This window comes from Papaver somniferum, chromosome 6 (genome assembly GCF_003573695.1).
Source record: "Papaver somniferum cultivar HN1 chromosome 6, ASM357369v1, whole genome shotgun sequence".
Classification (NCBI taxonomy): Eukaryota; Viridiplantae; Streptophyta; class Magnoliopsida; order Ranunculales; family Papaveraceae; genus Papaver; species Papaver somniferum.
Genome location: NC_039363.1, coordinates 17,322,465 through 17,336,515, shown reverse-complemented (window position 1 = coordinate 17,336,515; position 14,051 = coordinate 17,322,465). Strand labels below are relative to the sequence as shown.

At 36.1% G+C, this 14,051-nt stretch overlaps 2 protein-coding genes, 1 long non-coding RNA gene and 1 other non-coding gene across 4 annotated transcripts; all 4 read left to right on the top strand.

Moving 5' to 3' along the window:
- The first annotated feature begins 1,744 nt into the window (after positions 1-1,744).
- Positions 1,745-2,686, top strand: LOC113285508. The gene is made up of 3 exons (XR_003328693.1): positions 1,745-1,996; positions 2,073-2,250; positions 2,367-2,686. It is a non-coding gene; the product is annotated as an uncharacterized LOC113285508 (long non-coding RNA).
- A 4,035-nt stretch (positions 2,687-6,721) lies between these two features.
- LOC113285507 lies at positions 6,722-9,817 on the top strand. Its single transcript, XM_026534383.1, has 3 exons — positions 6,722-7,223; positions 8,859-9,020; positions 9,283-9,817. The coding sequence occupies exons 1-3, from the start codon at positions 6,860-6,862 to the stop codon at positions 9,642-9,644; spliced, it is 888 nt and encodes a 295-aa protein (XP_026390168.1). The 5' UTR covers positions 6,722-6,859; the 3' UTR covers positions 9,645-9,817.
- Positions 9,818-10,040: 223 nt separating this feature from the next.
- On the top strand, positions 10,041-10,112 carry TRNAQ-UUG. The gene has a single exon. It is a non-coding gene; the product is annotated as a tRNA-Gln (tRNA).
- Positions 10,113-10,190: 78 nt separating this feature from the next.
- LOC113287068 (protein FATTY ACID EXPORT 1, chloroplastic-like) lies at positions 10,191-13,240 on the top strand. Its single transcript, XM_026535729.1, has 6 exons — positions 10,191-10,433; positions 11,152-11,395; positions 12,068-12,235; positions 12,516-12,562; positions 12,645-12,685; positions 12,777-13,240. The coding sequence occupies exons 1-6, from the start codon at positions 10,320-10,322 to the stop codon at positions 12,868-12,870; spliced, it is 708 nt and encodes a 235-aa protein (XP_026391514.1). The 5' UTR covers positions 10,191-10,319; the 3' UTR covers positions 12,871-13,240.
- Positions 13,241-14,051: the final 811 nt, after the last annotated feature.

The window sequence follows — 14,051 nt, the reverse complement described above, 5'->3', positions numbered from 1 at the left end:
ACGAAATAGGATAGTCTTTTACTAATTAAGGACCAAATAGAGTTTCCTGATTTGTCGCAGAACCAAACAAATCTAAAAATGACCATAAATGGACCAAACTGATATTTCCCCGAAATAAAATAAACGGCAATGATATTCAAAGCCCCATTCTGGGCCCTCTTTTCCTCCCGGTCCGACGTGTCGTATTGAGCTGGACTAAACAATAATAAATTTTACTTTATCTTTAGGAAAGTTTTTTCTTCCGGAAATGCTATACTCCACCCTTTTCTCCTCCCTCCTTACGTGTCAAGCCCATGTGGCAATGAAAATCATTTTAACTTCCAAATATACGTCTCACAAAGGCTTTGACTGAAATCTGGGCGGGAAACTAAAATTTTGAATTTCGAAAATATGTATTTTAATTTTAATCGTACAAATTTTCTTAAACCTGCTGCAACAAAACCTTTTCTTTCTTTTTCTTCCCTGAGTCTGAAAAAAGAAGAACATATAGTCTTTGGATTTTCTTAAAGATAAGATGCATCTATGCGAAATATTAGAAGAAAAATCTCCAAGTACAAAAGATACAGTAAACGTTTATTGTATAACTGAATTCGTGCAATATAGATATGTTTTTAGAATTAGTTTATAACGAGATAGGTTGGGTTTTATGGAAGAAATGTTGTTCTCTTATTGAGTCGAAGATATCCTGTAGAAAAATCCATGCCTAAGACTAGTTTGATAAAAAGCCTCACTTAAAATGTTGTATTCAATTGTTGATATATCTAACTTGTTTTTATTGATGTAGGATGGAATCCTAGCAGGGTCAGATTGCGTTGATGGAGTTGAACCTAATATAAATCCAAGTGTTGGTATGGGGTTTAACAATATTGATGATGCATGGGAGTTTTATAGAACATTTGGAAAAGAAACCGGGTTTCCGGTGATGAAGAGCACGTTTAAAAAGAATGTCGCAAGAGAAATAAGAAGCTACACCTTCACTTGTCCTAGAGCAGGTAAGTGTGATTCTACCTCTGGGAAATCATTAAAACCTCAAGCAACGATTAAATGTGGTTGCTTAGCCAAGCTAGTTGTACGATTGGATTCTCTAGTTGGGTATGCAATTAGCAAGATTGTTTTGGAGCATAATCATGAAGTAAAGCGGGAAAATGCTAGATATTTTTGTTGTAATTGCTACATCAGTTCCTGGGTAAGAAATCAAGTTGATCTCCTTGATTTTATTGGAATGTGGATGTAGACGACATGGGTCAATTGAAAAAGGGGTTTTGGGCAGATGGTAGGTGTAGAGAAGAATACAAAGAGTTTGGGGAGGTTATTTCATTTGACACTGCATACTTGGTGAACAGGTACAATATGCCCTTCGCTCCATTTGTTGGGGTAAATCATCATGGAGAATCAGTACTGTTTGGATGTGGGTTGGTTACACATGAAGATACCGATTCTTTTGGCAAAATACATAAAAACAAGATGGAGGAAAGATGTAAAGAGATTTCACACAAGTATGAAAGCTAATACTGGATTTTGGAAAAATACTATTGAGCGCGATCGTTATAACAACCTGAGTATTCTATTCAGCAAGGTTGCAGACAGGGCAGTAAAATCAGAATTTGCTTTCAATGATATTAAACAATTGGAGATATTAAAGACTCTTGAGGTCGAACCAAAGAGTCCTGCCACTAATGAGTGTAAAGAAGGAGAAGAAAAAAATTCACTTGAAGAAGAAATTGTGAATAATGATATGGTAAATGATATTGTAAATGATACAATACTTAATCCAATAGAGATAAAGCGTTTTGGAAGACCAAGAAGTAATACATATAAGAGTACAAGGAAATACAGCAAGAAGAGAATTATAGCTAGTACTGACGTGAATGCATGTAATGAACAAGATGAACCTGTATCTGTTGATGTACCAGCACCCAAAAAGCGAGGTAGACCACCGGGAAGCAAAAATAAAAATAAGGAAATTACCAATCTGAATGCAGACAGAAATGTGCAGGTAAGCTACTTTCATCGCTTTCTGTCAATCATTTTTATATTGCAATGTCATAACCAATATGGTTGGAATTATATAGGTTGTGCCGCAACAAGAATCTACTAAAATATCACCACCATTTCATATGTATCAACCTAATGAATTTGTACCACAAGCTCCTACTTATCAAGCTAATGGAGTAGCACCACAAGTGCATATGTACCAACCTTTGGGAATTCTATAGGCATCCATATCCTCACCATGTTGGACTGCCAATGGTAATATACACAGTGGTTTCTTATACATATTGGATTTTACAGTATACATATGGTAGATTTATGTTCAATAATGCCTACACTAACTTTTTTTTTTTTTATGAATATGGTCATTGTAGGATCCAACTGCAATGAGTTATTTTCATTTGCAAGGGTCACCATCAGGGTTTCCGCCTAGAACACCTAACACGCAGATGTTTGGAGGGTCGTAATGAAGTCCGTCTTTTGGCACTAAACTACTTTAGCAGAACTTTTTTTGTAAATGTGCATTTTTTGTAAGCTCTAAATGTAGCTTTTTTGAAATCGCTAAATGTGTTCAAGATGAATTGTAGATTGAATACCTTTGATCTTCAATGTTTTTGAAATATGCGGCTTTTTTGTAAGCTCTAAATGTAAATATTTGAGATATCAATATACATAGAGTTTAGTTGTCCTTGCACTTCTCATTTGGTCTCACAACTCTTCGAAATAATGCTACTGTACTATTTAAAATATGTTACCTGCAAATAGATACAATAGTTTCATGTGCTCTCGGAACGACGACATCAAATCCGTAGTCTAAGGTGACATCAAGTCTGTAGGCTAAGGTGTTTACCTCACCACTTAACATACAAATTGTGCAACTTCAGCTAAGTTTAATCCAGCATTCTCTACCTCCTTTAATGGTTTAACCCAATTCAACTCGAATCCTTTTTTTAAGACAACACAAATTTCATTCATACAAGCTCATTATTACATAGTAATACAAAGTTTTTGGGTGTACTCCCAAGGGGTATTAACAAACATTTGTGTGACATTTTATCAAACAATTCATGAGCAGAATTTTCAACATAAAAATTGGGAGTACAGATCTACAGTGTTATTGCTTGGATTGTATGTAGAAACAAACAATAAATTGTTTTCATCATCTACCATTAATACTGTAACAATATTCCCTCTTTCTTCGTTTTCATCATCTTCCATTAAAAACTATTAGATCCAAAACCCATTTCTAGTTTCTCTGAATTATCAATTAACCAACAAAGTATGAGCTTCCTCTGATTTAACTTTATTTCTTCTAAATAAAAAGAAATTTTGAGAAGAACAAACAACCTTAAAAGACCAGAAGAAATAGTTAATGGGATAAAGATGAAATCTAATTAAATAAAATAGTAATTGACCCCGATTTCAAAATTTGAAATCCCTCATGAAATATTGGAATCCCGCCCAATTTGCTGGTCAACTAATTTAGATGACGTATTTTAAGTTTATCTTTGATTCAGATTGACACATCATGCGGGAGGAGAGTAGGGAGAAGATGAGGGAGGAGTACAACACTGCCGTTTTTCTTTCTATCCTAAAAGTCAATCAAACACTAAAAACCCATATATCACCATCGCCATTAAAATCAATCAAACACTAAAAACCCACTGAGATGCGGTAGTATATCAAGCTTAAAATCAGAATGTTCATAATCATATAAAACCATTTATTCAGCTAACAATCTAAATTAAAATTCCCATTTATAATGTAACAAGAAACAAAAGGGGATAACTCAGTATTAAAATTAATCCTCTTTATCTTGATCAGCAACAACTTTATGATCTAACAGTGATCTCCTATCTTTATCAAGCCCGAGTTTATTAGTAACACACTTTGATGGATTTACAACAACATTAACAGTAGATCTAGAGTGATCTCTTTATTTGTCCCATCTATTTTTATCAGGATAAATTTATCCTCCAAATCGAGTATTCCATCAAAACCAAGAAATCGGATCAAAAATCACAAACAATTGATTAATTGATTTACTTTTTAGTTGTAGAAACCTCTATCTTTATTTCATGATTAAAGCTGTTCATGATTCTAAGTTTTTATGAGGAGAAAATTTTTGGAGAGGAAGAAAAAGGAGAGAAGAAGCTCTTCGTGCGTACTTCTTTTTTTTGGACTTATTTACACATCAGTAGGAGTCACGTCAGATCGGGAGGAGAAGAGGGCGCAGTGTAGGGCTTCAAATAGCATTGCCCATAAAATTAAGAGGGCTAAAAAAAACTTTATATAAACGTGTGACTTTTTGTAGACTAAAACTAAAAAACCAGGTGGGCTAAATATTTTTTGATTTGAGGGTTAGAGCTAGGATTGGTCAATCCTTGGATCCGCGGCCCATGATACTACGGTAAAATGATATTATGGGAAACTCATTTTGACTGACTTAGAATTTCCCATTGAAATCAAACCTAAGTACCTAACCGTGTCCGAGACGAGAAGAAACTCAGCGAACCCGAATGACCATGTCTGCTAAAGAAAAATAATGTTAATAGATTATTTAACTCATATTATTTGTTTACATATGGATTGAGAAGACTGTAAGGTTTGGATCACCTAAACCTCAACCCTTTCTAAAGAAAAGTCAGTGGCACCAACAAACCTTCCAAGTTAGCAAAAAAAAAAAAAATATCTCCTACCAAATATCCCTTGCATAAAAGTTTAACCACTCTGTAAGTGGAAACTCTTTAAGTACTTGCAATTGCTCATCATAATGATTTCATTCAGCAAAAACATCGTTGACAGCTCTAGCACACTTCCATAACCACACTCATTAGATCATTGCACATACTCACCATCATAAAACATGCGGACGTCATGGAGTCGCCGATGGTTTTGTTGTTATGTCGGTCATTATTCCGAACCCATAATTGAAATCCAACATGCTAATCAAGTTCAACCTATGGAGGATGTCGATGAAAGCCATGGCGCCCGTCATGAACAAGCATCAGGAGAAGTGTCATTGTGGCAGCGAAACATACTGATGGGTGGGAAATGTCGGTTACCTGCATTTTCAGGGGTTATTGTTTATGATTCAGAAGGAAACCTCGTTGTTCCTAAGAGAGATTCTCGTGTTGGGTTTAGGTACTTCAAGTGAAGAAATGAAGATCAAATGATACAAGTACTATGTAGGCACTGTACTTTTAAATGCATGGTTATAGTTTATTATTATTGTGTTTGGGTGTAATCTGAAAGTAATCAGATAATCAAATTATTATTTTTGTGTATATTTTCGAGCAACAACACCCATCTAGCCAGTAGTTGCAAATTTATTGAATCCCTTTTTAGCGTGTCCTAATTGCACGGGACACAGACGTGCCGTGTCCGCTGCGTATCTGGAAAGTATCGGGCCGCTTCGTGCCAACACGCGTTTACTTTTGGCAACTCCACAAGCTTTTAAAGCCCGAAACCCTAAATGGAGATTTGGCGCTAAAATCCTTAGTATTAACTCGGGATGATTTCTTGGGGAGGATTAGAATAGGCTACAATGTGAATCTCGAAGAATTTCAACGGTTCAAACCTTAGGGATGACCAATGTAGTCAATTTCGGACATCTCGGCCGGAATTCCGACGGAATTGCCGTTTTCGGATCTCTAAAAAACGAAACACAAGATTTCGCTTAGACGGAAAAGGACCGGAAAACTCGGTTTGACTCGGCCGAGATGAGCCGAAACGAGTCACCGAGGTAAGGTTATTTGGTTAACTGATCCTAAGCGCAAGGAGCTTGGTGATGGGTTTGAGTCCGAGATGGGAATATATTGAACGGGTTTTTGCTGCCATTGAACCGAGCTTGGTTTGCTGGCATGGCAGAGATGACATTGATGGCATTTGCAGCTGCCATTAGTGATCGATTGCTGCTGATGGAGAGCTCGTAATGATGATGTCGGAGACTAGGCGGGGAAGTGATGATGCTGCCGTGATGATGCTGTTACTCGTGATGATCATAATCTCGGTGATCAATGGTGATGAAGTTTATTCGCACTGAACTCGAGTTCGTGTATATACTAGTGGATCGTTGGAGGAAATAGAAGACGTGGGTTGCTGCGTGTATTGGCAGTAGACGATGAACACAGATCATCAGAGAGAGTATGTCTGAGTTTAGAGAAAATATGATGGTGAGAGGAGCTTCTGCCATTTGCGGGTGAGAAATGATGATGTCATTGGCCTGTCCAACACGTACAAATCAGAAAAGGAACAAGGCGAGCACCTGATCCTATGGAGATGGACCGTTTTGCAGTAGTTCTGACGCTTGTTGGAGGAAGGTGATGATTTGGTATATTGCGGAGCATCAAAGTTGGATAGATCTACGGTACAGATGAAGACACAAGGGTATTCTCAAAGGATTGAATGGATGAGGAGACGTGTATACATTTTTAAGATGCAATCCAATACACCAAACCGGATCCTAGATAAACTCAACTAACTTTCATTCTCTAGGATCAGTGTTTGATAGTATTTGTTTTCACTTTTAAATAATGATCGTGTTTTTACCATTGTGTCTTCCTAATGATATTTGTTTTTGTTGTTTTATTTCATTATATCTTTAACATATGTATTAATTGTATATATAAAAATTAGAACCGAAATTACGCCCAGATTTAAAAACGGAATCTCCCCGAGACAACGTTGTACCAATGTTTCGTTCGAAACCGATACAAATCGGAATCCGAGATCAACTACATTGGGGATGACTAGTCTGACTACTACTCCCCAAAGGTGATGCCACAGAATCAAAATTCTTTTATGGGATTTCTGTTCATTTTTAAACTTAAAATCCTTACCCTAAAATTGGAAATCTAGAATCAAAATGTCGACGATCTCCTTCGTCGCTCTTCAATGTTACGAGTGTTCAACGATGCAAGTGAAGCAGAAGAAGAAGAGCAGTAACAAATGGAATTGTGTCGTTTGCAATGAAAAACAATCAGTTCGTAAGGTTTTTTATGAAGCAATTCTTGCTAAAGATGTTAGATTATTTGTTCAGGATTTCAATATGTCTAGGCAATTTGATGACCAGAACAATAAACAAACCCTAATTGAAGCGGCTATTGGTAATTATGATAATCAGAGTTCTCAGAATAATGGTAATGGATGCTTGGCGAAGAGAAGGAACGACTGGAGTGAGTATTTGGAGCCTGAAATCGAAAGCAATAGTCAAGATGGTCAAGAGAAAGGTCACTAATATTCGATCTTAAACCCCATTCCGTATATTTATGTTAATGTTTACGCAATTGATTGTGAATTTGCATTTTCAACCCTCAGCTTAGTTATTCTGAAATTCAAGCTTTATGATTTGTTATGCTGTGTGGTTATTTAAGAAAAGTGTCCTGCAGAGCAATGTAACGCACACTGTAATACAAGGTGATCTAGTGGAGATGGGATTTAGGTGTGCACTAGTTTAGTCGTTTCCAGTTAAGAACCATTTGATTGCCTGGTGTTTCTTTTTCCTTAACAAAGAGCCTTCCAGTAGCTTCTACCTGAGATGTTATAGATAATTATCACTGTGGATGACAATTGGAAATGAAAGAAGCAAGTTAGTAGTTAACTTTAATGTTGGTGCACCGAGGTTTAGTAAGAAGTGATAGATAATTGAAATTTTGCAGTCTTTCGTTTCATACCTCTTGCTTTTCCAACCATTTATGTTCTCTTATCACCATCTCGTTTTTGTATGTACTTATGGTAATTAGTCGTTGTTTCTGTCACAGTTTGTGATGGTTTTGAATGAATAAGAGAAGAAGAATTGCCTGCTTTTAGAGTTGACTACATATGAAACATTAACCAAAGAAAGTGCTGAAACTCTTACTATTTGCTTGTTCAACTAAATAGGGACTGGGAGGTGGTAGTTTCCAATCTTTTGAAGTTTTCAGAACAAAGGCATCTCCTCCTATTGGTTTTGCATTGAGTTTGATTTCTATCACTGGTCATAAAACTCTAGCTGTATGCACTTTGTATGAGTTTTTTAGCGTAGGTGAAGCTCGCAAAAGGCAAAAGCTGCAAAACTAGAGTTCTGAAATGGTCAAACGAGAAACTTGCAGATTAGTGATAACTTCTGAAGCCAATCGCGAAATGAAGGTTAAATTGATCTTTTTCTGTAGCTCCTCCTGTATGTAGTTGGTTAAGATGGTTATGATTTATAACCATCTCATTTATAACTAGTTGTTTCTATCTCTTGGTTTAGACTCTTACTATTTGCTTGTTCGACAAAATGGGGACTGGGAGGTGGTAGTTTCCGTTCTTTTGAATGTTTTCTTCTCCTATTGGTTTCACGTTGAGTTTGATTTCTATCGGTAGTCGTAAAACTCTAGCTGTATGCACTTTGTATGGGTTTTAGGTGTAGCTCCAAACTGCAAAGCTAGTGTTCTGAAATGGACCAAATGGTCAAATGAGAAACTTGCGGATTGATGATAATTTCTGAAACCAATGGCAAAATGAATGTTAAGTTGATCTTCTTTTGTAGCTCTTCCTGTATGTAGTTGGTTAACAAGGTTATTGTGGGAGTACCCTAATTGCATGTAAATACATCTCTCAGTACTCTAAATTATATGTTAATGCTCCAGAGTAAGACAGACTATTTTTTGTTTCAATAAAGCACCAACAGAAGCAACGCCTTAAGGACGGTATAGTTATGCAGTATCTCAGGTGGACATAATGCTGTAGCCTATAAGAAATACAAACACTTGCTTCAAAAAGTTTTCCTCTCTTTCATGGATTTTCTGATAACTGAGTTTAATTGACTTCTTTGAGAAAGCGTAAACCCAATTTCGCATATAAATTTTGTGTTCTTGATAATGTTTCCTTTACTTATGTAGGATGTGAGCTAGAGCCTGAGTTTGTGACAGAGTTGCCGAAAGAGATCTTTAAGAGGCCTAAACTGAAGAACCACTCACTTGGATTGAGAAGATCTGGAGCAGTCAAGTCTTCCAATCCTGTTTCATCATCGGAAAAGACAGGCATTCCTATCAGCACCAAAGGTGAACCAATTATAACAGATTTCTTTTTCTTACTCAGATGCTTTCACTGAATCATATTAGTTCAGCAGTTATGACCGACTAATCCAATTTTAATGGTATGCCCACTAAATTGGCAAGTAGTCAAGACATTGATCTTTTACCTTTTCCGTTGTTATGTTATTAATTTATTTCTCCCTTATTACCCATAATAAAGTCCTCGACACTTTCATTCAGTTCAGACCTTAGCGAACAACATCTCATAGTTCATTTGTCAAACATTCAGGTTCCACGAGGCTACGCAGCAATGAAGTCACTTATAAGGATATTTTCGAAAAGAATGTTATTAAGCCAAAGATGACATTTCAGACAGAAACAACCAATCTGCGTAGCAACGAAGCCACTTACAACGAAATTTTTGAAAAGAATATTAACAAGCCAGAGATGACATATCAGGCAGAATCAATCAAAGGAACATCAAAATGGGCTGAATACTTAACCGAGGAAGACGAAGACAATGACTACTTGTTTAAAGGCAGGGATGAAACCTCAACTGAAAATCCTTTCCAGAATCGGAGAGAAAATCTCTTCGAAATGCAATTTAATGATCAGAAGGTGGAAGAAGATTTACACCCGGACTTCCTTTGAGGTTCCTGTCCATCCAGTATTATTGAAAGACAAGAAATAGAATGTAAAATGCAGTGGGATTTTCGTCTGAAAATGTTGGTTTTATATGTTGCAACCATTTTCAGTGAAATTTTATCTCAGTAATTTGTGCATATATGAGTTAGTACCCCATTCAAGATAAATTCTTGTTCACAGACTGTTGTGCACTTTTGCTATTCTGTTATTTTTATTCTTTTTCAATACACACAAGATATATATGAACCTCTGGAGTTTGGACCTTCAGAAATTGCATATCAGCGTGTATTACATTAGCAAAATTCAGTGCTGAATCTCCTGATATAAGCATGTTCAAGGTCAATGGAATAAGTTACATGAAATATTATATTATGTTAAAAGTGACACCGATGTCAACAAATTGGTTCTATGGTGTAGTGGTTAGCACTCAGGACTTTGAATCCTGCGACCTGGGTTCGACTCCCGGTAGGACCTCTTTTTTGTCTGTTTTTTTTCTCGTTCTTTTTTTTTTTTTTTTTTCCGGGTAGTTCAGCGAAATGATTTTAAACTGTCCATCCAGACAGACATTCACCTTCTACTAGTTGCAATTTTCAGTCTTTACAGAAACTTATTAGAGAGAAGAGAAGACTGGCTCAAACTCTAGAGAAGAGGAGTTCTTGAAGATCTTCTTTCTTCCCAGAAATGGCAACCACCACAAGTCTATCTCAGATATCATGTTTTTCTTCAATGAATCGGAAACCCAATCTTCATCAACGCAATCGATTCATGGTCTCATTACCTGTTCGTCCATCTAAGGTAAGTTCAAATTGACAGGAAGATTATTTATTGTTTTTTAATTTTTTTCAAAATGAAAGGAGAAATTTTTATTTTTTTAATTGTTAGGGTTTTAAGATTGATGTGAAAACCTACCCAATCCCTGATTTTGTATGACCCATCTATCATTTTCTCTAATTAGGATAATCCATGTCCAATGAATTTCATATGTTTGACCAGTTCTGGTTACTTTAGATACTGAATTTTGGATATTGTGCAAACCTAGCGACTTTAGCTGATCACAATCAAACATTGATGCTCTTGTGATTATATATGGGGCCTTTGGAATTAGGATTTGTTTCCCAAGTGCACTAATAAGGTAAAGGAGAATACATCGTTGTTGTCAAATTACAGTGTGAGTTCTGTTTGTTATCAATTATTGGCAGTGTTCATTTTTACTTGGATGAAGTAATGCTTGTCAGTAATTCTTTTGAGCACTTAAGCTTGATATCCAATGGCGTTTTGTCAATTGTTGTTGGATGTGAGTAGGAATTGGGAGTATATTGACCAGAGATAGTTGTGTTGTTGTTTTAGTGTGTAGTTACAGCTATGGGGAACAATTTTGTATCAATTTTTCTTTCTTAAATAATATTGCCCTTATTCTCTCGGAGTATAGTAATTCATCATTCTTTCAACTGAATCTGTACTCTTATAGCATTTTGGTTTCTAAAGAAGATTTTTTTTTCTTTTTCTTTTTCAGTCTTCAGTTGTTATGCAACTTGAACGGGGAAGTGTAGAATCTTCTAGTTTGGATATGAAAACTACAATGACTTCTCCGGCTGGTGATTCAAAGTTGCAGGCACAGGGGTCAGTTAGATCACATCCTACTAATGAAGAGCCAGTAGATGGACAGTTAGGGAAGGATGTGGAGTTACAAGAACAAGAAATTAAGGAGCCCATAAAGGCAGCAAAGATTCATGATTTCTGCTTTGGAATTCCTTTCGGTAAGTGTATTTCTGCCATATTTCAAAAATATATTTTATGGGTATAATAAGCATGTGATTTTTTTAAACACTATACTATGTAATAGGCGTATCATATATGTCCTGAATGATTGTCCAATATGTATGGAGATCATTGCTATTCATGTTTAAACATCTTTACATTTTATGAAAGTGAAACCCCACTATACTGACAGATATGTTTCTGCTCATTTTGGTCGACAAATCGTCATGCTTACCATTTTCTTGCATTTGAGATAGTCACTCTTAAGCTCATATGACACATACTATCTAATAAGAGACTGAAGCAGCTCTCTCAGTCTAGTCAGTTGTAAGTTGCACCTGTGCACTCGTTATGCTCCTACGTCTTAGATTCTCAGTAAATGCATTTTATCATTTTCTAAACCATACAGCTGCAATTTGCCTATTGTCAGATGTTAATCTGAGAAGTTCGGAACAAATTTTTTTTTCTTATGTTCAAAGGTCATTGAGTTGATTGTTGCAGTATTCAAATCCTGTTACGTGAAGATGATTATCAGCCTTCTATGTCGATAAATAGCATATTTCTGACTAGACGACTGTTATACTGCTGTATACTATACATGGTTGAGATATTGATGATGAATCGATGATGTTCAGTTCTCTATTTTAATGATGAACTGCATCTGGTTGCAGGTGGCATTGTTTTAAGTGGAGGATTTGTGGGGTTTCTGTTTTCAAGAAACCCCTTAACTCTAGCCACGGGGATTCTTTACGGAGGTGCTTTGCTAGCTCTGAGCACCTTTAGCTTAAAGGTCTGGAGACAAGGGAAATCCAGCTTACCATTAATATTGGGTCAAGCAGGTATTTTGTTTTTGTGCTTATTCATATACATAGATATGTTGATGATGCTAGCAAAATATTATGTTTACATTTTTTGGATGAGCCACAAGGTGAAAATAGTAGAACAAAAGCACAATGTTACTTGTCTTTTCCAGTACTATATAGGATGCCTTTCTGGCCATTTTTTGTGTACCTTTGGAGTGTGGATAGTATTCAACCAAAATCGTTGATTCGGTATCGTACTTTTTGGGTTTTTTTCCCCTTGGGCTAAACATATTGATTGGCCTTCTTGATCTTGCAGCACTTTCCGCAGCACTTCTCTGGAAGCATTTTCATAATTATTCTTTGGTACGTTAAATTTCCCTACTAGTCTTTGAATCCTTATAAAATTTTAGCTTTGCGTTAATAATAAATGGTATTTTGTTTACAGACAAAGAAAATTTTCCCAGCAGGGTTCTATGCCATCATGAGGTACAACTAGATTTGGCTTCGTTATTTCTTCTCAGGATTTGGCTATGGGCTTGTGTTCACTTAAATCTTGTTTTCTCTACCAAAATGGCAGCGCGGCAATGCTGTGCTTCTATTCCTATGTGATGATTTCTGGTGGAAACCCACCGCCAAAGAAGAAGTTAAGTGCACCATCTCCTGCATCTTGATTCAGGCCGTGTGGCAGTATAATAATCTAAGATAGTTCTTTTGCCATCTTGCCTTTATGAGTTGAAATACCTATGTACCTGGTTGAGTGTTCCGTTAAATATTAACTGTAGAATTAGTCATGGCATTAGCATAATATGGGGATTTTGGTATGAAAGCTTTATTAAGCATAATTAGGAAGGAAAGAACAATGTATTGTATCATATGATAGCCTTGAGCTACAGAATCTGGGACTTTGAAAGCTTTATTTGCTGCATTTTGTTTTTATTTTTTTTTGTGAATAAAAAATTTGTTTCAAGTGAAACTTGGTCTGTATTCTTAAAAGCATGCCTAGTCGAAAACTAGGATATGAATGACTGTGTTTTGATTGTAGTTCTGATCTGTGGGATCGTCAAGAGATAACAAGGTTGTTATTCGTTACTGTGGTTTGTTTGGTGGCCATTTTTCTTTCGGATGACCAACTCTGATTGTTCTTTCATTAGTTTGGGTGCTTAAATTTTTTCCGTGTGTCTCGGGACTGATACAAGTTGTAGACAATCTGCACCTATCCCCTACAGTCACAACAGCAAGAGAGTTTAGCCGTTCAAGTTGTTTTGCTGATGATTTCTTCAAATCCAGTACGAGCTTCAGCCTTGTCCAATTCATTCTAAAATTAGCTATTTTAGCCTCTGATTACCCTGCACATAAAACTGTTTTATTGGAAAACAAGATATCACACGGCTGACTTGGTTTCCTCAAATGGCTATCCGGGAAATCGTCAGCAAAAGCCCCAGACAAAAATTCAAACTTATTATAGGTGCGGCATGGTTTATTAGAGGGACAGCAGTCTAATAGGACAAAAAGGGTCATTACATGATCATTCAAGGTATCCCTTGTAAAAAAAATACTTGAAATGACAAATTAACTCTCACTGTTGATAACCTAGTTTAGTGTTAATGATTAATTTCACTTATATTAACTCAAAATCAAAATCAGATTTTTAGAGTTAAAAAACAAAAAAAAGTTTAGAGGAGAAAGAAAAATAAAAACTTATGTGATATTTGTGAATCTTGTGAAACCCTAGATTTTGATTCACTCAACCAAAATGAGTGTTTCCAGTTGCAAATTTGAGGTGGGTGAATCTCTATATGATAGAGAAAACAAGTACTACATACCTCTTGATGGAAATACTGATATGGAGTAT

Bases quoted from the DNA above. Each gene is read 5' to 3' on its own strand.
- LOC113287068 (XM_026535729.1), top strand. From the start codon at position 10,320: ATGGCAACCACCACAAGTCTATCTCAGATATCATGTTTTTCTTCAATG. The intron at 10,434-11,151 runs GTAAGTTCAAAT...TTTCTTTTTCAG, and splicing joins TACCTGTTCGTCCATCTAAG to TCTTCAGTTGTTATGCAACT. The intron at 12,563-12,644 runs GTACGTTAAATT...TTTTGTTTACAG, and splicing joins ATTTTCATAATTATTCTTTG to ACAAAGAAAATTTTCCCAGC.
- LOC113285507 (XM_026534383.1), top strand. From the start codon at position 6,860: ATGTCGACGATCTCCTTCGTCGCTCTTCAATGTTACGAGTGTTCAACG. The intron at 7,224-8,858 runs GTCACTAATATT...TTACTTATGTAG, and splicing joins TCAAGATGGTCAAGAGAAAG to GATGTGAGCTAGAGCCTGAG. The intron at 9,021-9,282 runs GTGAACCAATTA...TCAAACATTCAG, and splicing joins CATTCCTATCAGCACCAAAG to GTTCCACGAGGCTACGCAGC.